Source organism: Ambystoma mexicanum, chromosome 10 (assembly GCF_040938575.1).
Source record: "Ambystoma mexicanum isolate Mex_15411 chromosome 10, UKY_AmexF1_1, whole genome shotgun sequence".
Classification (NCBI taxonomy): Eukaryota; Metazoa; Chordata; class Amphibia; order Caudata; family Ambystomatidae; genus Ambystoma; species Ambystoma mexicanum.
In genome coordinates this window covers 307,216,825-307,244,784 of record NC_090932.1, presented here as the reverse complement: position 1 = coordinate 307,244,784, position 27,960 = coordinate 307,216,825, and the positions used below count along the sequence as shown (strand labels likewise).

General features: G+C 44.8%; 1 protein-coding gene across 1 annotated transcript in view; it reads right to left on the bottom strand.

Moving 5' to 3' along the window:
* The window catches only part of NGEF (neuronal guanine nucleotide exchange factor), a 1,047,721-nt gene that overhangs the window by 732,533 nt on the left and 287,228 nt on the right, over positions 1-27,960 (bottom strand). The window contains exon 2 of the mRNA XM_069617894.1: positions 22,370-22,490. Coding sequence (XP_069473995.1) covers positions 22,370-22,490 — 121 coding nt within the window. The remainder of the gene's footprint in view (positions 1-22,369; positions 22,491-27,960) is intronic.

The following is a 27,960-nucleotide window of genomic DNA, read 5'->3' as shown; positions in this document are numbered from 1 at the left end:
TGATGTAGCATAGGTGTTCTGCGTCTCCTTCCCTTGGTGGCTTGACCCCTGTTATCGGGTGCTGTGAGATGTAGTCGGCGGGGTTGCTGTCTCCCCCGAGTCTGTGTGTAATTGGATAATCGTATTCCTGGAGGCGGATGCCCCACCTTTCTATCCTCTGCAGCATCTTGGTCCTTGGGTTGCCGCATAGTGATAGGAGGGCATGGTGATCTGTTACGAGTGTGAACCTCTTCCCAATCACGAAGTAGTGGAAATATTCACAGGCCCACACTGCTACCAAACTTTCCTTCTCCGACTGAGTATGCGTTTTCCATCTGGGACAGGGATCTGCTTGCGAACGCCACCACAAAGCTTGTGGGTGTGTCCGATTTCTTCCGTTGTGCCAGGATGGCCCCTGGGCCGACCGGGCTGGCGTCAACCACCAGTTCTGGGTGCCAATGTGGATTGAAGTAGGCGAGGTGTGTTGCATTTTTGCGAGTTCGGTCTTGATGGTGTTGAATGCTCTCTGGCAGTCTCGCAACCAGTTGAACGGCTCATCTTTCTTTAGTAGCCGTTTTAGCGGTTCGGTTGTAATGGCATACCGCTGAAGGTATCAAGCACAATAACCACCAGTTATATGTGATTTTACCGACCACAATGACATAGTGCTAAATTCATGGTGGACAAAATATCGGAAAAAAAATGAATTTCTTTTTTTTTTTATTTGGGGGTCCCCCCGCTAAACACCCAATTTTTTACCCTTATAGCCCCACCCATTTTAACAACTTTACCCCATTACCCTTTATTTCTTTAATTAATGTTTGCAGTATTTATCGGTATTATGGTCCACTCTGAAATTTGCCACTCTGATGTTTTAGATATGTTGGGCCTCATTAGGAGACTGGCGGTAGCCGTGCCTGTAAAACAGGCACGGCTACCGCCGGTATTTTCTTTTTCCGGCGCCCAGGAATTCACAATAACCGGGTCATTACGGCCTTGCCGGACCCGGTATTTGCCCATTTCTGGGCGCCGGAATTTTTTTTCCCCTCTTTCCCATTGAGCCCTATAAACGGTGCCGATGCATCCGACATGCTCTGCTCGTGGGTGCCAGTACGGCTGCCAGGTCAGACCTGGTGGCCGCAATGGCACCCGTGAGCAGAATACGTAGTTTGCCAGTCCGTGAACTACGATACCGGTATGCTTACCAGTACCGTAGTTCCCGGACTGGCAACCTTATAATGAGGCCCTTTGACTGGGTACCTAACCACCCATCCCCAGGAATGATCAAACTTCACCCACACGGGCGGGTTCTTGCAGCTTGTTAATGACGGCCCTTTCTCCGGGTCGGGCTGCATCCCCCTTTCCCGAAAAGATGTGGCCATATAACCGCAGCCGGTCTTTGCTGATGTTGCATTTATCGTAGTTTAGGGCGAATCAAGCTTCTTTCAGGATGTTGCACACGTCTATGAGGGCTTGGTCATGTTCCTTCCGAGAGGGGACATACACAAGAATGTCATCGGAGTAGTTGAAAGCCGACTTGACCGAGAGAAGCAGGTGTTTAATGGTCTCCTGAAAGATCTCTGCAACAGAGAAGATTCTGAAATGTAACCGCTAGTATCGAAATAAGCTGTCAAAAGTGGTGATTCCTCTGGAGTCAGGGTGCAGTTCCAGCTGTTGGTAACCCTGGTTGAGGTCTAACTTGGAAAATGTATTTGCACAGTTTAATTGTACGATCATGTTATCTATCTTTGGTCCCAGATGACGCTCCCTCTCGATCGCTGTACTTGCCACCCTCATGTTGATGCATTGCATAATCTAAGTCTGTTTCCATTTTTGGGTTCTGCCACTATGGGTGAGACCCATGGCGTGGGCCCAGTTGCGTTCTCTATTATGTAATTCTCCAGAAACTGCTGTAGATCTCACAAGGCGACATCCTGCAGGTGGAAACCCACCCTTCTTCGGTGTTGTGGTACTGGCTTGACATTTTCATTGATGTGTAGGCGGATCACTTTGCCTTTCAATTTTCCAAGGCCCTTGAATAGCTCGGGAAACGTGGTCCCGATCATCTCCTTGTCCACTTGGGCTCCCTTCATGTGACAGATGTTTTCGTGTTTCCCACGTTCTCCGCCGCATAGCACCATGTTATTGTCCTGACAGTGAATGTCTATCAGGCCGCGCTCCTTTGCGGTGTGGTAGCTAAGCAGACATTACCGGCTGACTGGGCTCCTGAGCATGTGAATGACAGTGTCGGTCGTCTTCCCCTTGAATGAGAGTGTCTTTTTGAATTGCCCCAACGATGGTAGTGGTGCGCTGGCTCCTCATTGGAAGATTCTTGCTCTTGATGGCACCAGATCACATCTGCTTCCAGATAGCAGGAACTCCTGTTCTGCATGATATTGATGGTGGATCCCGTATCAATCAGGAAGTGGCGAGTGACTTCTTCCATTTGCACCATTTCTTTCGGTGTTTTGCTGCCCTCTTGCTCCCCGTGTACTAGATTCACAAACTCATCAAGGGAATTCTGTGAATGGAACTGTGGTTGTCTCCACTGTTCAGGTGTCGGGCTTGGCCTGTGTGGCTGTTGCCAGTCACTTGGTGCTGCTTGAGGGTGTCGGGCTGGCAAGAATGACCTCCCTTCTCGGCAGACAAACTGGAAGTGCCCTTATCTGCCACACCTGGAGCATCGTTGGCTCATTTCCAGGCATGGGCCAGTATGGGGAATGATCTGGCCACACCGGTAGAAGAGCCCCAGTGGGCGTGAACCTGGTCTTATCTGCGAGTATCCTTCTCTTGGCAGTCCTCTCGGCAGGGTCTGGTAGTCGTGTGCCTCTCTTCCTGCATCTGATTGTAGAGGAGCAGTCGAATGCCTCTGCAGGAAGTCCTGCCCTCATTTTGCCCATATGTTGGAAGCCAGAGATTGCGACATGCGCAACGCCAGTAATGGTACCTATTCCACGAAGAGCTTTTGAAGCAAGGTACCCCATGAGAAAACCCTACCTGATGTATCCCCGTAGAGATGACAATCTCCTGGAATAAATCCCCGAACGAATATTAAGATGAATGAAAGAGAAGATTAGCGATGTCACAAGAAGTAAGTGTGACGCACTGAGAAGAGTGGCTCAAGAAGAGGACGTATAGTCAGTATAGAAACTGATGACAAAGTAAAGAATCGAGTAAACTTTCATGTGCGGAATGAAGAGTGCGCGTGTGAAGAGCACAGCAGAAAATGCAGGCCGTTTTATAACTGACAGATGCAGCAATGCACGTAGACTAAGTAATCATAAAGGCTGGCAATACATAGTTAATAGACTGCAGGGGGTGCTACCATTATATAGAATCTGGATATTCAATGTTGCAATTTTAGTAAGCTCAAAACCAATGGAGAAAGAAGGATTAACAGCTGTGTGTCACAGCAAGAAATAAGCTGAAGCTTGGTGTCAAAGGCTGAAGCAGCCAAGAACTGATTATCCTTGAAGAACAGTGAACGTGAGACGCTAAGGCATCCCCTGTTAAGCTGCAAAGAGAGAATGCCATGAGTGCCAAGTTTATTTATTAAAGACTATTAAATGCTGTAATACAGACCAATTCATGGTCTCCTGTCACGTGAGTCGAGGATGGAAATAGAAGTGGGCAAGCAGACTAGAACCTTGATAAGCATGTGCTCAGACTTCAGTATATTCTCAGAGAAGGGAAGCTACTTCAAGGGCGGGTTCAAAGGCAAATTGCATGGTAGAAGGCAGGAGTGTTGATAGATACTGGGCTAATTGGGTGGGGAGATATGGTCAAGTCCAACCCACTGACACCTGGAATACCAGTTCACGTGCTGCTATAGCGAGTTGAATATTCCAGAAGGGTACTGTCACTGCCCAAGGCTCCTTTCCCAGGGATCTCCTCACCTGGGTCTTTACTGTGGCTGAGTACCTTCTGCCTCCTTCTCCGATCCTTTGGAGGTTTCTCTTCTTCTTCTTCCTTCTTTAGAGATCCTTTACCCTTCTTACGTTCAAAGAGATAGGGACTGTCTCCTCCCGAGGCCACTTTGACCGTTAATAGAACAAACAGTCAAGTGAACCCTGGGGAGCCCGCTCCTTCAAACAGGGAAAAAGCCTGATTGGCAGAAAAAACCCTGTGTAGCTGCAGATGACGATGGCCGGTTGAAGGTCCAGAGGCAGGTAAGGACTTTCTACTATGATCTTTGTTGTATCTCGAAAGGCTAGCGGAGCTTTCTGGAGGAAGGAGCCCAGGAAGGAGAGGTAAGGAAGAGTCGCTGTAGAGGACCTCCGCAATACACACGGAAGCTGGCCAGGAAGAGTAAGCATGGAAAAAGTACTCCCGGAGAAACAGGTAAGATCAGAGAGAACGAGAAGTCAGAACGAGGGAGAGCACAAGAGAGAATGAGAGAGAGAGAGTGAGAGAGCGCGAGTGAGTCTGAGTGAGAGAGAGTGAGAGAGCGCGAGTGAGTCTGAATGAGAGAGAATGAGAGAGAGGGCGAATGAGTTTGAGTGCGAGAGGGTGAGAGAGCGAGAGAATGGAAATGTTGTGAACGTTTCCCCGAGCGGGTGGGAGCCGACAAGTCGGAACCCCGCCGCCAGGGAAGGCAGGTCTGCGGCAGCTCGAAGCCGATAATAGAAGCAGCACTAGACAAAGCCGGAAATAACACGTAAACAAAGATGATATGTAAGGAAGGCAATGGAAGCGAACCGCAAACAGGCGAGAAGGAAAGGGCAGCAGCGTAAATATAAGCAGCAAGGGGAAATGCTGAAAACGGGAGGAATCCAAGGAAGGCACTGGTACGGATCAAAACGAAAGTCAGCAAAGCGAGTTGCAACGCGACTCGTGGGGGGCGTGGCTTCCCTATATGCCCGTAGCAAAAAAAGGCTAGACCGCTAACAGATAAGCGGTAGAGTCCTAATAGCGCCTCCATCTTGCCCATAGCTTCCATGGCCGCATTGTTGTGACAGGTACACACGTGCCAACCAATTGTAGGAGGGCCTTCTAGTTTGAGAGCCAATGATATACTGTACACCTAAATAAATGATGAAAATGACTTGCACTAGGGGTGGGCATAAGTTGTCCACCTGACTGTAGAGGCCCAATCACAATCCAACCCTTTAAAGAAAGTACTATGATGTTCCCCTTAAGCCAACAACAATCCCACGTAGGTTTTCTTAGTTTGTATGACATCACAAAGACGAGTTTTTGGTATAAAAGAAGTGTTTTGTATGAAATTTGCTGAGCGAACATGTGCGACGTCCATTGATGTCCGCTTTAACTCCCTCTTTTAGACAATTGAAAATAAAACAGTCTATTGAGACATTCTTTGCCAACTTCCTGCATCAGTCTTATCATTTGGTATAAGAGTTATTCTGCAACCCATCCATCATACGATTTGTTACCTCAATTAAAAGGACCATAAGGGTTCATGATGCCTGTGATGGCTGCCACAGAGTTGTCTTTTTCTGTCTTTTTTTTGGGAGTCTCCATGGCGGATGCTGGAATCTCCACCCTCTCATGGACTCTTGCCGTTTCGATGACTTCATCGATCGTCAGGGGCTTCTACAGGAGCTGTTTTCGCAGTACAGACAACTTGCATCCTTTGATGATGTGGAGTCTGGTCGCTTCACCGTCCAAAAAGGCTGAGAATTGGAAGTGGACCAATTTTTGGGAAAGGCAATTGATGCATTCCTCCACTGTTTCATGGGATGCCTGTTGCCATTGATTGAACACATCCCGCCATAGTCCCTGTTTGGCTGTATTACTAGTTTCTTGTCTAGGGCAGTCACAAGGGTGTCGTAGGTGGCCCCGTCTTCCACTGGCATGGATTTAATAATGCTATTGATTTCCATCCCCGCCAGGTTTGTGAAGATGTCCTTGAGTACTGGCAACTTCTCTTCATCTGAGGCTTTGATGTAGCCGACGAAATCCTTGACCCACACGGTCCATCTGGGACATCTGTCCAGCTGTGGCTGGAGGCTGAATGGGCATGGCTTCCTTAGGCATGCCATGTTGCTGGTGCTCTGCTGTGCTGCTCCCTATTCTCCTGCTGGGTCCACCATACTGGTCGGTTTGAAGGGCTCCTTGTCTCACAGAGCTGGGCTATTTCCTGCTTATGCTGTCCCAGGCAGTGTGTGGCCAGTTGGCCTGGGGGGCTCCCACTGGTCACCCACTTTGTGAACTGTGACCGTGAGTCCACTGGTTAGTGGCGGTAGGACTGGCCTCTTGGTGTGGGGTGCTTCTTTGCCTGTACCCCCATGCTGCTTGTAGGGGCTGTGTTCACCTTTGCTGGTGCCAGTGCTCTGTGAGCTTTAAGTCTGGCCATGCTCTCCTTTCCTTTATTGATTTCCTTTTTGCCACTCTAGATTTTGAAGTCGTCCACCTCTTTATGTAACTTTCTTTTTCTAGGCACTCACCAGTGCCGGGCCTCCCGTGTGGTGTGAGGCGGGCGGCGAGTCGTGCCCGATGGAGATGGACCTTCTGTCTGTTGCGAGGCGGGCTGTGGGCATGTCGGGCAGCTCTTTGCGTTGATGTAGATCCTGTGCTAGAGAAGGACGAGCTGGCTGCTCGAGGGGGTGGGGGTGGGGGGGTAAATGTCGGCTCTCTCACCTGCAATACATGCCTCAAAGGATACCAGCCTCTGTGGGACGGCAAGGATGGGCCAGATGCCCAGAAGGACAACAGGATTTCGGCAGGCGGGTCTCTGTGCAGCCCACAGAAGGACGGCTGCTCATGGCACACCGAGAAGGACAGCTGCTGACGAGTCGGTAACCTCTGGCACGTTCTCAGTTATCCCCGGTTTGGCAGTTGTTATATCTTTAGGCCTGTGGGGTAGGAATGGAGGACACACAACACCATCTAGCTTTCAACATTTACCTTATCATAACTGCCGCCTCTTCCTCCCAGAGGCTCCTCCTCCTACAACCTTGCCCCTTAGCTCTTAAGGGTGCAGGCGCCTTCCCTAACAGAGAGTGATTTTAAAATTCCTGGAGAGGGCTGTAGCACCTAAATTCACAGCACGGATACATCACCCAAGAGGTGTTGTAGACGACCTGCAAGCAAGGTTGCCCTTGCAACTTTTAGAAAATAAAAATAGTATCCACTTTTTTCCATCATGCTTCTTGCCAGAATCCTTCTGCTTCTAGGCACCATTGTGACAAAATTCAAAGGTACTCAATTTATTCAACTGCAAGGGTGAATGGCTGCGTCTACCGTATGAACATTCGAACCGCTGTCATGCAGGTGGAAAAGAGATGCATTGTGAGAGCACTTAACTCCCTGTGATATGTTGCCATGTTCAGTCACAGCATGGACTCTTGTTGGAAAGGAGGGAAGGTCGACCCAGCCCGCCAAGCTCTTTCGGATGAGGCAGAGGCTTGGAAGCCTGTAGTAGGGTCTCAAGGCGAGTACATGGGAGAGGGGGGCGTTGACAGGGGCTATAGTGCTGGGAGGATGGTGCCTGCTTCGGCTCTAGAGTAAATGGGGAATCAAATGCCATCTTAGACAGTAGCAAGGCCACGAGAGGGTTGAGAGGTCTCTGCGAAAAGCAATCCCACGAGAAGGAGGGCACGAGCCTCTGACCTTCCCTGTCCCAGCTCTAAGTAATAGCGCCCAGATGCCCCCATCCCAAGACCCACAGCATTCCAAGGTACCAGTCAGTCTCAGATCACAGACCATACATCTGTTAGACCCCCCCAATCAATCAGAAAACACCAGAAAGCAGAGACCAAGTTGCCTTCTCCATAGATCACGTGAATTGTGCTGCGAGGTGTCAGGAGGGGCGAAACAACAAATCTAAACTGAGGGTAGGGAGCTTTGGACAGGCATGACGTGTCTGGAATCGAGCTGTAGTCTGTTAGATGAAAGGACCTCAAAGTATAAACTTAGTCCTTGTCTACAGTAGCAGGTGCACGTTAGGTTAGTGATAGAGCATGTATTGTTTTTCTTTGCATAATGACCAATTGTAGCTTCATGTCCGATGACGCACAAGGAGGAACCCACGTGCAAGAAGTTGGAGTGAAGTGGCTGGGACCAATAGCCTAGCATCACTTAGGAAGCTGGTTGAAAGACCCTATATTTATAGGGTCTTTCAACCAGCCATTTGGATTTGTACATAATGTAACTTGTGTCACTCATGTCGCTGTGTTCCTTCATAAAGTGTTGCTCATACTGATTTTGCCAGAACATTCTGTGGCAGCAGAATATGTTCCTGGCACATCTATTTTTGTGGAACTAAAACCTTGTTCTCCTTGCAAGAGGTACGCTGAGCTTTTTCCCTAGTGGGTTGCATTCTTTCTGGTGTGAGCATTGAGGGGTTACTCTACACTCTCCATTCCAGAACAGTTCTTCTAAGCACAGTCATGATTGGTGTTAGTTGTACTTAGTTTTTCATGGGTGTTCCTGCCCACAGTAGGTCTTAATTGAACAGAATTACTACTCTGACAAAGGGCTGCACCCGCCATCACGATCACAGCAAATATTCTTTTTTTTTTTAAATTGCAGTATGGCTTAATATGAACCTTTTGCAAACAACATAAAACAACAATTACAAAATCCACAACATCCTTAATATTCATAGCATAATTTAAGAACAATATTTAAAAAGTTTAAAACGGCAATAAATAGTGCAATTTTCTTTGAAATTAAAATAAAATGCCAAAATTGATTGGTAAAACAATGTTTCTTGTACACATTTCAAAATGTTTTGATTTCTCAACGAACTGAACTGCGGGCATATAAATAAATATAAAATTCAAATAAAAGAAATAAAAAGTAATAATTACTACTGTGACAAATGACTGCACCCTCTATCACAATCACAGCAAAGTTTCTTCCCAATGGAGAAGCCCTAATAAAGAATGGCATCATCCCTCCAAGGAAGGTCCTAGCTGGGACTACAAGGTTATTGCTCATAGAACATCCCTATTAAACTGAATTATTACTTGTTGTGACCATACTCGTGTCTGGCAAAGGATGGTGGTGTTATAAGGACTAACCTGTCCCTCAAAGGTACACTAACATAAGATGCACAGGTGTGCACCAACTAGCTATATATCAAAAATAAAGAGTTAAGGTAGAATGTGCAGTCTGTTGATGTTTTCCCTAGATGTACCCAACACACTGAAAACAAAGTCAGCAAGCAGTCGGTAAAAAACAACTTAAAAGTGTAAAGATCCCCACATCCATTAATGTATTCAGTAGGTTACTCCAATGGGTTGGAGTCCAAACAGACTCCTTGTTTTTGGAAAATTGTAAATAGTAACCTTGGATATGAGTCCGAGTTAAAAATGAATTCAATCTCCGGATAAACCTGGTTAGACTATTTCTCTTCTCTCTATGGCCGGTGTTGCTGCTTATCAAGTTTGCCCTCTTTTGCCAAAGGGAGGGAGCTGGGTTCTTGAGTTTTATATCGATGATATCACTGTGTGCAAATTGAAGTCCAAATCTTCGTCATTGGCTGGCACTGATGGGGTTTCTAATCTAATCTTTAAGAACCAGCCCCAACATTGGACTCCAATTTTGTATGCCTTATACTGTCAAGGGGCAAGATTCCAATATCTTGGAAAACCTATAATTTAATACCAATTTCCAAGAAGGGGAAGAGATGAAATCCTGACAATTTCAGACCAATAGCTTTACTTGAGACCAACAGGAAAATCTTCAGTGCTCTTTTGAAGAAATTTGATGAATGGGTCCCAAGTATTTGGCATATGGACCGATGGCAATCGGGCTTCCCCATGGGAGTCGACACTCAATTGAACGATTTCCTACTATCACTGCTATTACAATAAAGCTAGCGAACACAACCAGATGTTTTCATAGCATCCACTGAACTTTTGATGAGGTAAATAGGGATATGTTAGGCTTAAAACTGCGAGATTGGGGTCTTTAACATGATATTTTAAACCTACTAGTCCATTTACACATCCAAACAAATATCAGAATTAGATTGGATGGGCGTGGTACTATGTCAAACCCAGTGGAAACATTTAGAGGCCTGCACCAGGGGTGTGTCCAGCTGCTGGCCCTCTTCAATCCATTTATTTCTGACTTCGGTGCTCACAATAGTAAAATCAACATGTATCCTCCATCTCTAGGAAATGTTCATCTGTGCTGACCTGGAGATGAATTCAAGTAAATCTAAGATCATATTCTTCAAGAATAGGAAAAGGTCCACATTCAACTGGTATTTGAAGAATGAGAACATTAAGGTGGTTGGTGAGCTGTTGTGCCTGGGTTTTGTCTTGTATAGGAAACCAAGTGTAGGCCAAACTGTCATGAATCTTAGATACTGTTGTAGAACATTTGCTGAACAGTCAAGGAAAGTCCATTTACAATATGGTTTTCCTCTATTCCCACTCTCAACTACTACAAAGCGAATATAGTCAAATGCTTTATATATGATGCTGAACTTGTGTACTTGGTTAAAGGCTGTATCTGACAAAAAATTTAATGATTGGTTTGGAGAAACATGCCATCCCTTCCCAAGTGTGTTCCTATGCCCGTTAGAAGATTCAAACTGGGTGCGTTATCCTTACTTGTTATGGCTCAGTGGAAGAAACCTTCTCTGCTGAGATAAAGTATTGTATCCCCAAAGTAATCCTTATTCGAGGAGTTAAAATATCTGCTAATTAATGAAAAATGTGTCAAATTAAAAAATTGGGCTGCTAACTTTACGAACTTCCTGTCTATTTCGAAAATGATATTGGAACACTTGATCAACTCTCCCTGGGTTGTAAAATGTTAGTTATGGAACAGCGATTGAAGTAAAACAAAAGAATATACAAAACTATGCTCTTTTTTTTATCATGGCAAGAGAAGAAATGTAATACAATTAATGTATACCTCACTAGATTTCCTAATCAAAAATAGCAAAATATATGTGTATGGTTGAAACTCATTAACAATGGAAGTGCTGGGAGACAGGCTTAATCACGCAAGGAACGATTGCTTTTGTCAATTTTTTGAAAATCCAGATTTGGTAGAGTCTTCAGAACATCTAGTCATTAATTGGCCCAATTTAAAAACCCTGAGAAAACTCCTTTAGTGGGTTCGTAAATTATGTAGGTGCCAGTTTGTGTACCCTATCAAGTTTTTTGGTCCCGGATATTATCAGGGAGGCGGGTTTCACTCCTTTTAGCTACTATATCGCTAGAGTTTTATAAATTGCTATATGAATAATTTTTTGTTGCTGATGAATTGATATATTGAATTGTTTTTTTTAATTATTATTATTAGACATTAATTTACAGAAAAAATGAGACGAAATTAATAATTTTATACTTTCATACAACATTAAACAATTTAGAATTGACTGAACAGGTTTAATATGTAGAACGTAAAGAAGTTATTTCTAGAATTGAGAATGAGACGTACAGGGGAGACAAATTAGACAGAATACAATAAGAAAGGTAGAGAAAATAGCAAATTATATCTAAATACAGTGATATTGGTGCGGCAAAATTAATTCTCCTTACTCAGTATTAAGGTATTTGATAAAAATATAACATTTTTTGTTACATTTGTGCAAACAGAAAAAGCATACAATTTATGAATATGGTGGATAGGACATATGAAGTTCCACTTAGTATTATATGATACATTGGAAGTATGCTTCCAATTAGAAGTAAACTCAACAAAATAAAGCTCCTCCAAAATAAAATTCACAACCACTGCAAAGCCCTCCCAAACCAAAAAGCTAACCATCCAACTCAAGATAAGAGTAGCAACCTCAATCACGCCCAATTCCCTTTCAGAGACATCTCTGCAAAGCAGACATCTCCCCCCCGCCCCCAGATATTATCAAGGAAAGCGCCTTAGCACCATTGATTACTGCTTTCATTAACGCATCTTTCAAAACAGAAACTGTACCAAACAACCTCGAAGAAGCTTGGGTGTGTCCCCTTCTAAAAAAGCCCACACTTGACCCAGCGCAACCCAACAACTACAGACCGATAACGACAGTTCCGTTCCTTCTGAAAATCCGGAACAAGGCAGCGCATTACCAGATCCAATCATACATAGAAGCCAATTCCATACTGGGCAAAAGGCAATCTGGTTTCCGTGCCTGGCATGGAACAGAATCCGCTCTGCTAGATCTAAAAAATCAAATCTCACAGATCATGGACAAAGGTAAACCTGCCAAACTTCTCCTTCTCGATTTGTCAGCAGCCTTTGATCTGGTAGATCACAAAACACTTACTAGCCACCTCACTCAGGCAGCCCATTTCTCTAAACAAGCAGCATCCTGGATCACATCCTTCCTTGAAGGAAGAGCTTATGAAGGTCTTCTCCAACATAGCTAACGCAGATCCCACCACTATAAACTGCAGCACACCCCAAGGATCATGTACAGCTCCCACCCTCTATAACCTCTTCACAAAACCCCTCGTTGACCTACTTGACGCCTTGGGTGTTGCACATACCAACTATGCAGACGACACTCAAGTTCTTATACCACTATCTGGACTCTATCACCAAGACGCCACGGCCCTAGACAACATCTATGCCACCATCCAAGCATGGATGGTAATGAGTTGTCTCTGTTTTAATGGGCATAAGACGGAAATTCTCATCCTTGGACAGAAAAACACAATAACTAAACTAGGCCCCCAATAAGCCAACTTCAACGTAGACAACTCTACAATCCCCATATCATCCTCCGTTAATTCTCTAGGTGTCCACATTTATGCTAATCTATCGATGAACAAACAAGTCAGCTCCATAACTTCTTCATCAGCCTTCAGCACCAAACTTCTCAATGCCATTAAACCCTATCTATCCGCTCCCAGCTATCTGGCTATAGCCAGAGCACCTATAGGTGCTAAACTAGATTACTGCAACTATCTCCTACATTCACAGACTGCAAACCACTCAAAACAATGCACTAAGGGACGCTATGAGCATCCCTAGTAGAGACCACATATCCCACGCCAGACATACAGCACGGTGGCTTCAGGTCAAAGACCGCATTATGCTTAATATCCTCACCATCACACACAGATGCATCAACAACACTGCTGCCACTTATCTATCTGAAGCCATATCAAGAACCACTTCCACCCGCCCTACCAGAACTCAGTACACCAACCAACTACACATCCCACCATCAAGGGAGCTACAGCTGGAGGTCTAGGCTTTTCTTATATTGCACCAAAACTATGGAACTCACTCCCTGCCACCCTCAGAGCTGAAACTTCCATTTCTGTCTTCCGCAATAACCTCAAGACCACCCTCCTCAACTAGTACTGGTACTATGACTCTATATCTATCATGTATATTGTAATATAAACACAAATGTAATATACCTATATTGTAACCTTTGTATATATACTTCTCAAACTGCCCATTATGTAACAAATGTCTGCTTCATGCTTCTGTAACTAAGCTTGTCTTTTAACAAGTGCCACGATGCTCACGGGCTGTTGTGCGCTATATAAAAACGAATAAAACAAACAAAGTAATGTTGTGCAAAATAATACTAATAAATAAATTAAATAGTTCAGGTGATTCGACCTGTGGTAAATATGGATTAACAATAGAGCCAATCACAAGATTACAAAGTGACAATGGTTCTCGAAAATGGAAAATCCTTTGCAGGCATATCCAAATTGTTGTCCAAAATGCATATACAAATTTACAATCATACATTAAATTGGAAGAAATCAGCTTTAGCTAAATGACAAGACCTGCATTTATTGGTTGAGTTATTGGTTACTTTTGCGATTCCTAAAAGAAGTAAGGCATGCTCGGTTTAGAATAAAAAAAATTAGTGAGTAAGAATGGCAGCTACAGAGGTTTCAATATTTCTGACCACATTTCTGAAGTGGGTTGAAAGTTCCATTCAAGCTCCCATTGCCTAATAATATTGTTATTTAACAATTTAGGAGACAGAACAATAATAAAAAAGGAATTTCATGAGAGATAGCACATAGACGAACGAAGCAAAAGTGAAGAAGAGCTAGTGAATAGGAGGTAAAGATGATGTCCAATATTATTGGAAAAAAGCAAATAGGGCAACAATTAAGAGTAAAAAATCTACAATATCAAAGCTAAGTTAACAATATGCATTAGATGCATTGTTAGTATGATTAGATGAGAGCAGAGTGTAGCAAAAGTAGACATGTGATCAAGTTTGTAAGCTAGAAAGAGCTAGTTCTGTGGTTTTAATAGGCAATCTCAGTTTGTCTCTGGAGCAAATAGAATTAGAAGAAGAATCTTGAGGGATTGATAAAACAGATCTGCTACATATAGAGTTAAACTTGGTATGTTGATTCTTTGACCTTCTAAATTAACGTAATTCAGGAGGAGGGTCTGACTTGGTGGAGCAGGATGTTGAATCTGAAGAAGTATCCATCAGAGTAGATTTAAGAGATTAGAGTAAACTGAAGAGATCGTGGTGTACTGTGAATTCTTTAGTCTGGCCATACAGAATGCTAATTATCATATTCGCTGGTTCAAGCAGTTCATATCTTATGCCCAAGGTCTTCATGAGAGGTCTGATATCTAGAAATATTTTCCCTTTTGGCTCGAGTAATTTGGGAGAAATCTGAAGAGATGAAGATTATTTGCCCTTGATAAAGAATAATATTTTATGCTGGCAGCTAATAAGGTTTGGCACGCTTGCGGATGTCTCGGAAATCCAGCAATGAAGGGTCTAGGTGTAGAATTGTTGGCAGAGAAACAAAGACCTATTTGATGGGCATGTTGCAGTTCCAATGGGGTTGAAAAAGTGATAACCAAAGCAGAAGGGATCCATTTGGTAAGGGTCATCTGCTTCTATTTTCTCAGCTAGCACATAAAAGCATAGGTTATCTCTACGATTTCTGTCCTCCAATTCTGTGATGTCAAGTTCTAGATGAAGAATGTTTTCCTGCATGTTTTCAATGCCTTCCACCCTATCCTCAACAAAAGAGATCCTTTCCTCAGCTTCATCCAATCTGCCTGAAAACATGTTTATCTCACGTTTGAAACCTTTGATTTCTTCCTGAATGTTGGAGGATTGGGAATTAAGTGTGGAAATGGAGGAACTAATATTGCTGAGCTCCTCTCAAATCTTTTCCATGCAGGAGTTGAATTAAAGGTTATCTAATATAGGTGACGCTTTGTGTGTTATCAGCCATAGTTGTAATGGAAAGCAGTTATAGCATGCCAGAAATTAGAAAAAGCAGATTGAAATAAAGAATGTAATATTGTATTTGGTAACCGGGTGTCAGCATTGAGCAGGCCGCCGAAACTCAGAAGAAGCCAGGAAGTAACGTGATCAGTGGGCCGAGTGACGAGAAGCAAACACAGCCGCGTGAAGGATAAGGGCACCAAATATGAACAAATATGTCGTCAGTCGGCCAGCAATTAAATTGCGGTGCTAGTGAGGGTAATTAAAGCACTTTCAGCAAAGTCGTGGCTCTGTGACAGAGGAGTGTCCGCCAAAGACGTTATGTGCAAATTGTGTGGAGAGATTCACCTCAGGGGCAAGGCCGAGACTCTTACTGGCATTAAGGGTACGCTGCTGCAGTGCCGGAACAAGACAGGATGCCAGCAAATAACTTCCTTCATCTATTTTGGCAGGTCATCCAGCAGGATTCAGGAATAAATGTAGAGGGAATGTATTTGAAGAGACACGGAAGTCGCGTTACCTCCTATGCAGAGTTACCGGTAGTACGGTAATAATATTCTTTGGATGCTATAGCTCAGGAGTGTCGCAAAAGTGGAAACCTGCTGCTGTTTAAAACTCCAAAAGGATGTTTCGAAGATCAGAAATTTAGGGAAAAGTGCCCATGTTTAAGTAATTATCTCTTTGTCAGAGGGAGCTTCTGACTTAACCCACCATCTTTGTTGCTGCTTGGCCACACCGCCATATTGAATTGTTTTGTTGTCTTAATTGTGCTAACTGATTATATTTATAGTGGTCATTGTACAAGTTGCATTGAATGGATTCCTTCTTATTATGTTACTTTTATCATTTCTTTAAAAAATATAAAATGTTTAAGGTTAGTTATGAATAAAAAAAAAAAGCAATGGGGCCACTTCATGTTCTTTTGCAGGCAAATCCTATAAATTGAATATTTGACATGCCCATGCCACTCAATCAAGCATCAGGGTACAAATTGCATTGGAATGTCTATTATTTGACAACATTAAACAATAATAACTTGTTCCTAGGTGGAACTGGCATCACTGTTTCCACAGTAGGACCAAAGATGCCACAAACCCACATGTCACCAAATGGACACAGTAAAAACAATATGTGATTGGTTGGCTGGAATTTACAGAGGAAAATCGAGGACCACTCTCTCAAACAGAGGTTCACTTGGGAGCCAGGAATATGTCACTGAGTTGTAAGAAAGGCATGATATCAACAGTAAGACAGACAAGTGACCACAGTTCAAGGGTGTTTATTGAACTTCAAAAATTGTTTGAAAAACGCCCATCTAAGCCTAAATCTACAGATGGGAGCAAGCTATGACCAACAAATAAAAAATAAAAAAAACACAGTTCTCGTAGTGTCTTGTCAAAATAAAAGGGCCTATACTAATAAACCTACTGCCAATCCTTACCTTGAAATACAAATAGTGTGGGAGACAATTATACGAAAAAGAAAGAAGTGTTCCCAAAATTATATGTCAGGATGTTCAGGCTGTTTTGCCTCTCTTCCCCATGTTTTGACCATGGGACAAGGCGGTACACTCGAGGTTAGCACAGTCTATGGCTTCTCTAGCACAAGGATATTGTTTAATCATTAGCATCAGGGCCTTCTGTGCCCAAGTCTCTTTTCCTTTCAAAGTCTCTTGATTCAGAGGGCCTGATGCAACAATGTGTTACTTTCCTCTTTCAGATTTTCACAAGGACTCAATTTCTCAGGTGATTCACTATTCACCTTCGATTTCCCTCAGCCGGGCTCAGATCCTTTCAAAACAATGTTTGTACATTATGTATGCATGTAATGCATCATAGGATGGTCTTTCTTGGTGATTCACGGTTCACCCCGAAACCCCCCCGAGTCGGACTCAGATCTCGGATCCCCCTCGGTTGGGCTCAGATCTCGGATCCCCCTCGGTTGGGCTCAGATCTCGGATCCCCCTCGGTTGGGCTCAGATCTCGGATGGGCTCAGATCTCAGATCCCCCTCGGTTGGGCTCAGATCTCGGATCCCCCTCGGTTGGGCTCAGATCTCGGATGGGCTCAGATCTCAGATCCCCCTCGGTTGGGCTCAGATCTCGGATCCCCCTTGGTCGGGCTCAGATTCCTTTTAACTTAAACTTCATAACTTTACACAAACTTTCTTTAACCAAAAGCTTTTAGCTGATCTCTCCCCGCTGGGCTCGGACCATCTTCCTATATGAATTCAACAACTATCGAAGTCTTTTGAATGTGCGCAAGGTTTTGCTTGACCCGTTGAAGGTCCACTTCGATTTTACAATTAGTTATCATTCATCACATTTGCCACCTTTTGGCTGGCTACCCAACAGAGACCTTCGAATGAGCACCCACGTGGTGCCAGACCACACTGCCTACGGTATTGTATCTTGGCTCCAAAGTTCAATCACTCATCCACTGGCTAAATGTACTTGCGTCACTCGCTACATGTTTCATACACTTCAGTTGTGATTATACAATGTTACCACTTGCAACCTTGGCTTCAACACACACTGGTCTGTTATCAGTCTCCCCAACGCACAGGCTGTGCTGACTTCATTGGCAATGCTTTGTTGTATGAGCCAAGGACAGTACCACAGCGGCGAACGATTCTCTTCGCCTTGACTATGAATGCGGGAGAGCCCCGGCTACCTCCAACACACAATGCAGCGTTCTTCAGCCTCGATTCCTAGTCTTACGTTTCCTATTCTCAAGGGTTTCTGAAAGTAATGGTCTTTCAATGAAATGGTCAAGCACACTTCCCTCCTTGCAATCCTCTTTGGTTGTGCCGTCTTTCGCCTTGCATTAAACTGACATCTTGGGGCTGCGGTTTCCTTGTGTGCTTTGCCTCAGAGTGTGCTCTCGTGCTCGGCCTTTATCCACGCGGGTTAGTGTAATGGAAGTTAGGTGTGTGTAATGGTCAGAGATTGTCTGACCCTGCCGGACCATTGTATTGGGACGTGTGGCCGTGTCCTGGCCACCTGGATGAAAGATTTCCCCCCCCACCGGGGACTAGCAGGTGAGACACCTTCAGGTTTCTCACAGAGGTACCAAGCATTTCTCCGGCACGGACACCATCTATAAGCAGAGCCATGCACCCTTTAACATCAAAGCAGTCTTCTTAAGAGTAGACAGATCCTCGTTTCCCACATAAGTATCCATTTGAGAGGCATTCTCCTTCAATTTGTGCATCCCGCCTATCTTCTGTACCTTCTAATGCTTGCATCAGAGGAGGCATATATCTCATTTTGATTCAAGTATCCCCAAACAACGCTAACTTAAAAAAAATCTCTGTTTGGACTCTTAAGTGCACCAAAGCTGCTGTCTCGTGGAAATGTATTGGCATTATTTAAAACTAATTTCATAGGATTGAAAGATACTGACCATAGAGAGAGAGCAAGCTTCTTCGGCATATGTAAGGATTGGTAGCCCAATATTACTGACAGATTTCTTCCAGTGAAATCCTTATTCCTGCCGCAGCAGCCGACAGACTGACTCCCCGGATTTGGCTCTGAGAGAGCAGTTAATGGAAGAGTCCAGATAAATCACACCAGAAGAGACTCCGGGAGTCCTGCCTATAGCACAGCCAAAACTACTGATTTCGGCAGGGCTTGTCCCTTTTCTATACAGCACTTCTTAAGGTGGTCACTGGTTGACTCACTACCAATGTTGAAACGTGTAAGTGAACTGAGGCACAAACAACAAAGGTGATTTGCCCAGGATCACAACTTTAGGTAGTAACATGGGCAATCTAACGTTCCTGTTTCCAAATTATACCAATATCTTTTAAATCATCCAAATTCCATCCAAGTATGAATTAACAGATCATGCAAGCTTAACAAATATTTACGGTGTATTGGGTAGAAATGAGTGCCATAACTTTGGTTGTTTAACTCGGGGACAGAATGCAACATATCTTTCCTGGAGTTGTGCTCTCTTCCAGACACCCAGGGAGTCTCCCCCACCCACCAGACTGTGCACCCTACTATTCACTTGAATGGTCAGTGAAATAGCAGGGGCTGAGAGGTGGTCCCAGTAATTTGTGAGATGATATAAGCATGTTAGGCAAAACAGGCATGGTTCACCTTTAGAAGAGAAATGGCAACAACAGGGATACATAGCCTCAAAGGCAAATGCAGTAAAATGGGAGGACTACAATATTAGAAAAGCATCCAAGTTATTCTACGAATTGGAATGGCAAATACAAAAACGCACCTGCCATGCATTAAGGTTTGAGAAGTACACAGGCTTAATGAAACAATACACACTTCCAGATTTCAACAGAGATGAGGAAGGGCTTCAGTTTTAAATGGAAAGCAGACCATCCCCGAACAAAGCCTGCGCCCAGGTTACAGGGCTGCAAGCCGCTGTTGGCACTTGCAGCTTCACTCGGTTGAATTGTGCCCCAAACCCCTGCCTCCCCCTCCCCCACCACCACAGTCTGATGTTCACAGGTGGAAAGTGTCCTTCAGGAGGGCTGGTATTTGACCTGGCAAATGTAAAATAAACTAACAAATGAATGGGAGGGGGCAGAGAGAGAGTCCATCTGCGATAGTAGGCATCCCAGTAAGATTCGGCGCCAGGCCACTAACACCAAAGACAAAAGGTTTCATTATGTGTTTGGTAGCAGTGGTAAAACATCTGGTACTCCTGCATACCGGCTCTGTGACCACTCCACAAACTGCATGCAGGAGTTACCTCATGCAGTAATAAGAATTTCCAGCGGAATACCATGGTACTTCAAAACGGGGAATAAAGTTTGTGTTTGCATGCGTGGTAATACTGCAAAACTCAATCGTACCCAAAATAAATGCTTCCACTGCCCCCCCCCCATTCCCCTCAGTAACAGCCCTGGTCTCAGCGTGGAAAAGAAGGAAGTGACACAGAACATGAGACCAGCTCTCCAACTCGTTTAGCGATGATCCAGCGACTGACTTTGCCCAGCCACATCAAACTTTCGGGGGCCCTTGCATATTAAGGACCCTGGCCCTCATTATGGGGTTGCTGGTAAAACAAACTGGCAGGCAGTGGGTTACCGGCAACCCCGTAACACTGTTTCCGCCACCTGATATCCTGGTGCCACCGGGACATTATGGCAGGCGGCAGAACGGTAAATCCCCATTCCCGTGGAGTCCCGTAGGACTCCACAGGAATGGGGTCAATGAAACACTAGCACCTTAGCTAACAGTGCCGGTGAATCAGTGAGAACACTGCCGGTAGGCATCTCAATTCCCGGCAGGTCGGGCCTGCCGGGAGTTCCGTGCTCCTACCGGCAGACTCTTTGTTTGGCTGTCCGGACAGGGTGCTGGTACGTTGTTTCCAGACCGCCAAACTTGTAATGAGGCCCCCCTGTCTCCACTCAGCGTTTCTTAGGCAAGCCTGACGTGACTGAGTCTGCAGCAATGCGGGCGCAGTGCGAGTCGCAGATCAAAGCCCCGTGCGAGTCCCAGATCAAAGCCCCGTGAAAGGCTGCAAGGGCCTGGGCAGAGTCAGGCAGTTTGGGTTGCAAATGCAAAATACTAGTGTGGGCCAGTTTTCTGGTCAAAGTGGGCCAGTTTGTTCAGTTACTTCACCATGAAGCTAGTAGTCTTGAACGGCGTTACTGAATACATTTTCTTTGAACTACTCAAACAGTCTGGCACAAAAGTAATGAACTGGCATTTGCGCACCTGTGGGACACTTTTTTATTCATGCCCGAGACAATTTAACGACCCAGTCCGACACCGATGCCAGGTGCCTACTTTTCTCGAAATCTACCACTTTTCTAAAATGTGATGCAAGTGGGGCCGACTGTGAGAAGCACGAGTGGTAAGAACGAGAGAAGCGCCAGCGAGAGGTGAAACGCACGTCAAGGTGTGCATACCCACGGGAAACGAAGCGCTTCCTAGCTGGAAAGGGGAATCCGACCAAACTGGTTTAACGGGATGGCTGCATTCCTTGACGAAACCTATTCGACTGGTCGGTTTAAGGAGGGATGAACCAGGAAACCGGAGGGGACAAGGGGGCGAGGGGGACAGCAAAGCAGATCTGTTCCTGGGGTGGGACTGGAACTGAGACTTGCGCCCACAACTCGGGTCGCCAGGTGACCCCCTTCACCGTGGAGCCTGGACACCATGCCACGGGCCTAAATGCATCATTTTAATCTGGTAACAATCCATTGGGGTTAATGGAGATTACAGTTCCCATAATGCATAAGGTCAGGTGAAAACCAGGTGTGCCGAGTGACGGGGTCATCTGATCATCACAAACCTAGGCCGCTGTGTGTCGCTCGACTGAGCCAGGTGTGGGCCAAGGAATGGGAGCCAGCACATCCCCACAGGCGCTATAGAAGTCCCCTTCCATGGGGATGCTGGCTGCGGGGCCCACTGATGAGGGGGTTGGGGACAGGTGTTCACTTTTAAGTAAGGTAGATAACGAAAGAAGAGCTAGGGAAGAGGACGGGGCAAGGAAGGCACTTATTTGATATATGTTGGATTTTAAAATGATGCAGGCGAGTTTGCCGTAGGGTGACCAGACGTCACGGTTTTTCCGGGACTGTCCCCGTATTTGCTGCTCTGTCCCCCTTTCTCAAGATTATTTTTCCATTGGAAACTGCAGTGGTCCCGTTTTTTGGTAGTCTTGTCTTCATGGCTGGCAGGCAGGAATGTACAATCTCGCACAGAAGAAATGCAGCATTTTACAACTTAAGATAGTGTTAGTGTGTGAGTGTGTGATAAGGTATGTGTTTTTATTTGAACAGTAACACTTAAACCCCCTTCTCCTCCAATGGCTACTGAAGTGTAGCGCCTTGACAGCCACTTTCAAGAGTTAGTCCTACTTTTATGTTAATTATTTCCCCGTCCCGGTTTTTCACTTTTTAAATCTGGTCACCCTGGTTTGCCATCCGTCGAGATTAGAGATCAGCGTGTCGATGTGCCCAGGCTGCGCTGCAAATGTAACCGTCCCCCTCCCACCGCAGGAGCTGTGGTGGGGTAGGGTACGAGGGGGCACACAGACGGACGCACAAAAGCGCCTTCCATCAGTCTCGCCTGCACATCTTGTCCCCCAGCGGAAACCAGCAGCTCGGATAGGGGGTGGCGCATGTCCTTGGCAGCAAAGGGGAAATAGGCTCTGTTTTATAGATCTTCACTACGTGACCACCACGCCCCACCTCCCCTCGCTGCCACCCCTCTTCCAACACCCACACACAACCTTTAACCATTTGTAGGCGCTGCCTGGGCTCCCGGAGTGTAGGAAGCCTTGGATCTGGTCTGCCCTTTCCTTACCTGAGAAGAGCTTTCAATGGAGCCATCCTCGGAGCGGGACCAGGCGACGCAGGCGGAGCCCTGTGAGGAGCAGGCACCGCATTCACTGATCCACCTCTCGGGGCCACTTTGTCGAATGCACCTGCAAGGCAAAGAGAAACCAGTGTCAAAGGCTTGTCTTCCAGTCCATTGTTTCCTTGTCCGGCTCCAGGGATGGGCGAGGGAGAGAGCCCAGGCGGCCAAGGGGGAGGCAGGGCGCGCATGAGGAGGGTCTTGCCCCGGGCGGATCGAGATAACCCAGGGGTTTTCCGCCTAGACTAGCGCAGCAGACACTAACATTAAAGGGAAGGGAGGGGCAGAAGGCCAAGAGTTTTACAAGATGTCGCAACTCTAGCCCCCAGCCAAAAAGGTTCAGGGCAGATAACTGGTCTATAAACTATTTGAACCCCTTTGAGTAAGCGCTGCCCCGCCCCTGCGGCAACTGATGCTCTTTTCTCATTGAAGCAGGTCAAAGTTCAACTGAAGATGCAATGGGTGACACTTGTCATCAAGGCAGGTTTTATTTGTCCAGCAAACAGGATTCAGGAAGGGAATAAGTACTGGTATCAGAGGCGTTGCTCAACTTACCCGCTTTTGGCGGGTGTCACCCGCCTTGAAAGCAGATTAGTCACCCGCCAAGTCCCGTAGGCGCCCATTCACTTCTATGGGCCTCTCACCCGCCAAAAAGAAAATCGGGTGTTTTCACCCGCCTTGGAGACAAAAAAGGTTGGGAGCTAGCCCCTGGTCTTTTGGTTGTAGCCCCAGAGAGAAGCTCAGGGGCTACAACCAAAAGCCTGGCTAGCCCCGTGTCCCGACATTAGCATAGCCCCTTATCGTTTCCAGAGCTAGCAACACCCGTGACTGGTATTGACATCTGGACCCTGCAATACCTAATTGGTAGCACTTCTCAGTTAAGGGGCTGAAGCAGGGACGCGCACTTGCGCACATGCTCTTTAATTTATATCTTGCTGATTTACCTAATGTAATCCAAAAATGTGGTAATTTGCCCCCTGAAATTGGAACTCAGGTGGCTTGGCTGATGTATGCCGATGACACAGTATTGATTAATAGAACCCCCACTGGTCTTCAGTGCTCGCTTCAGAGGTCGAAGTGGGCGGGACCGGTGCCCTCATACTTTTTATTTTTAAGTTTCACTGTTCCTATACTTATATTTTAAAAAGAAACCGTTCTGGAATGGTTTCTTTTTAAAATAAAAGTGTAGGAAGAAGTTGAAGCTTGCACTTCAGTGCACTGCACATTCCTATAAATAGCAGGTGTGTTTGTTTGGGGGTTTGGATTGTGTGTGGGAGGGGGCGCAGTGATGGGGTTTGTGTGAAGCGGGGGCAGACCAGCAGGGAACATAGTTCTACTACTTCTTTTCATACACTTCGACCACTGGCTCGCTTTCTGCGCTCTGTGGATACTCCTTATCAAATGGTCTGGAAATGACGAAGGTGAAGACCAAGATGATGATTGTGGGGAATATACGGAAATATGAAGATTTAAGTGGAAAACTGATAACGACGAGGTTGACGTGGTATCGGCCTATGTATACTTGGGGGCTCTGCTGTCTGCGGGTGGGTCAGCTAAAAAACTAAAGGAATGTCTGCCCCGAGGCCGTTTCTAAATTGGGTGTGATAAAGCGCTTCACATGCACCTAGGGGGAATTCTCGGTGGAGGGTATGTGCCAAGCATAAATTAGTATTGTTGCTAGTGTACTTCATAGCCTTGAAATATATACTGATAACGAATTGAAGTGGCTAAAAACCACAGAGGGCAAGATGTGGCTGGTACCTTTGGATTACCCCAGTCATTGTCTATAGAAGCCATCCTTTAAGAGTTGGGACTAGTTGCTCTTGCCACCTCTATCAAAGTGAATCGCAGTATACTTCTGTATAAGAATCTTAACTGATACGGGTGGGTCTCAGCTTGGGTTGGACAGGGGGAGAAGTAACCATCGTACTGCGCCGGACCGAATAATTAAGCAACAAGTCCAACCGTGCAGTGAATTTCATGCAGAAATTGATTGGAAAATGGATCCGACGGATAACCTTACGCTTACAAAGCTGGCTTGAAAAAATGAATTTAAAAAAGGCTTATGCCTGGGACAGATCCCAAAATCTCTACCCTACCACACTAGGCAGTCCCTCTTGTAGTTGTCCCCTGTGCCTTACTTGATTTTATTTAATGCTAAAAAGGTAAAAACATTTTGGTTTAAAGTTGAGATTGATTTTCTTGCCAGTGTTGGCAGGAATGGGACCTAGAATGCATATCCATCGAGCTGAACCTGCATGTAGAGCATGCAGAGTTGAACTGGAATCTCTCAGACATCACTTGCACAAGGAAGGATAGCCCAGGGGCAACACATTTGTTTTGGAAGCAAGACAACACAGAGAAACGCAGGTTCAAACCCCGATCCTGCGCTTAGAAACCACTCGCTGCTATTAAGTGTGTTCTAAAAGAACAATTGTAATTATAATTAAACAATAATAATGTCAGGCAGTGGTGAAGACCATTGTTCAGGGATATGGATCCTTTGTGGCCTCGCCCCAGTCTATTTACGGTGATCAATTCTGGTCTGATGTTTACAGTGTGACTTCTAGGATGCTTACTCAGGCTGCTCGTAATCTCTGGCTTCAGGTGGACACTATTCTTGCATCAAACAGAAAAGTGTTTGATTAGAGTCGAATGGTGACATTCTGCTGATCTTGGACTTTGTTATGGTAGGACTATATCTGACTTGTATGTGTTTAAGTGTTATATGCATTATAACATATTTTATGCATGTATTGCTAAATGGCTTCTTTGGAAAACATAGCTTTAAATAAAAAATAAAAGAAATAACAAAACATGTCATCTGGGGTCCTCTCTGGTCTACAGCTGAGAAGCCCCACCCCCACAAGTTAACGACAGACATGCAGCGGAATGGTGCAGTTTAAGATTTTAAAATGTGAAAAGGGAGTGGAAAAACGGTAAATAGTTTTTTTTGGAGCCTTCTCCTGCTGCTATTCCTCTAACTGGCTTGGAAACACTTCCTCCTGGTTTACGCCTTTGTTATTACACTCACTTATTATCTTTGGGCGGTTGTGATGGTGGAAGCAGTTACTGCACACGTTTCAGCCGTCTCGCTGTACACTCCAAACCAACCTTAACAGGGAGCATAAAGGGTATGGATGACCTGCTCAGACCTGTTATTGACACGGATATTGGCTAGCAAACCAAAAAAATCCCTCTTAATGCTTGCAATAATTGAATAGTTTGGTATCCACATGATTTTTTGCCCACAAGCGGGTGGTAAATGTAACCCTTAAGTAGTCCTAAGAAGAGACACGGTCAAACTTTTTCAGAGTTAGATTTACAAATGTAGGAGGGATCCTCCGTATTGGAAGAGGCAAAACCATGACTGCATATTAAGATGCATTAATCAGTGTTTGTAATGATAAAGACAGCAGGTTTTTAGGAGCTTACATTCCTCCTAAGCCAACATAGCGCTAACTAGTACACCAACCATGGGGACATCTACATTTGCTTGGCAAACATGAGAATGTTAAGAATCGATAGATAAATCAAACAGGAGTGAAGCAAGGACACAGCATTAGAAGTGTGAATCGCCATATTCACACTCAGAAATTCAATAGGAATATCTAGGTTGAGTAAGAGTTTCCAACATTTCTACAACCCACTGAATTTAATGCAGTAGCTATAACCCTATATACAACAGACAGATACATTCCTCCTTAATGTATTTGGCCAGTAAAAGGTATACATTTAAACACTGCAAGAAAGTCACCAGACCTTTACAAAATCCGGATTAAACAGGGGCTAAAATGTCGTCAGCATTGACCCTTTCTTGTAGCCTGGCTAAAATAACTGAACCAAAGACCTTAAAGGAACGATCTAAAAAGAGATATTGGACGATAACCTGTAGGTTGTGTTTGGGCACCTTTCTAAAATACAGCAATAGTTACATGTACCTCCAAAGAATATGGGAAGTAGTCAAGTCTGTGGGATGTCTTAACCCACTAATCCAAGTCCTGCAACATTACTGTGCCTTGCTGGCAGCAGTAACCTCAGAAATGGCCCCTGGAAAGCATGCTGCTCGCTAGAAATCACCAGAAAGTGTGCAGTGAAAAGCTGAAAAATAGGCCGCCATCCACTTTTGCCTATGTCAGTGGTAACACAGGAGACCACTGCCAAAACCCATCATTTGGCGGCCCACAGAGCAAAATAATTGCAAAAGAAGCAGCGCTGTTTCACAAATCTGTTTTATTTGGTGTCAAATTATCAAAAATCATGGCTCAAAAACTACCCAAAAAGATCCAACCTTCTAGTTGGGTGGTCAACATCATTCCACTTCAAGAATCTACATAAATATAAGATCCAAAGAAGTATGTGTTATCTGAACAAAGACCACTTTTGAGGATTGCTTGCTGGAAGAAAGCTGTCAAAAATGGGTCTAATACCGTTACTCACCTCTATCAGAAGCCGGCGATTTAAAATCATTGTGTGTAAAGTTGTACATTGAACCCAAACTATGCCAAAGAAAGACTTGCTATCAGAAGCCTAAGAGGTGGATACAATTCAAAACTATATTCTGAAAAGGCTTGAAGTAAAAAATGGTTTGATGTATTTGTGAAAAATGTGAGTTATATTATAAGATAAGACAGTTTTTAGACATTGGGTTTCAGAGTTAAAAGTTTCCCACACTGTACTTCAAACAAATTCCACACCTTCTCCCTGAACAACGGAAACATCCCCCTGCCCTTGGCTAATAGATTGACAGGCTGGTGTCAAAGGGAACTGGGAGTGGCACCCTGGCCTGTTGCTCTGAGTGAAAACAATGGAACCCTTGAGCTGAATGGAAATGCTAATTCGGGTGTGACTGACAACAAACTGCTCTGCCAGGAAGAAGGACATGTGGCCTCTGAGTCAGCACAGCTCTGGAGGCGGACCAGATTGAAATGTGGATTTAACATTGGAGTAAATATATGTTTTAGAAAAATGCTTATAACAAATTGCACTGAACTGACAAAATTGTGAAACTTTGAGATTGTTAAAATGAAAAATACGCTCACAGTTTAAGACTAAGCTGGAATCCGTGCAATGTTCTGAGACTAAATCCCGGAATTTATTCATATTGTAGCTACTGTGTTTATGCTTTGAACATGAAAAATTGCAGAAATGTGCCCAGATGGGGCGTGCATGCAGGTTTATAAATTGGTGCAGAACTAATATTGAGAAACCCACCAAAAGCAAGAAAAAGTTGTCATTTCTGAACCAAAGCTCTTAGGAAGATGAGAGTTGAACAGAAATGTACCTTATGCAATCTGTCATGTAATTTATGTAGTATTAACACGTTGTGTATATTGTAAATAGGTGTTTTATGAAAAATAAGATATACTGTGCAGAGAAAAGGGGAGGGTTGTTCCCCTAAGCCATAAACATGACACATGATGACACCGGATGACACGCTGCTCCTTTCTCCAATCAGATCCTTAGAGGGTTGGGCATAGAGAATCAGCCTCCCCACCCACTTTGGAAATACATAAATAGGGACTGCTGAGTACAGGCAA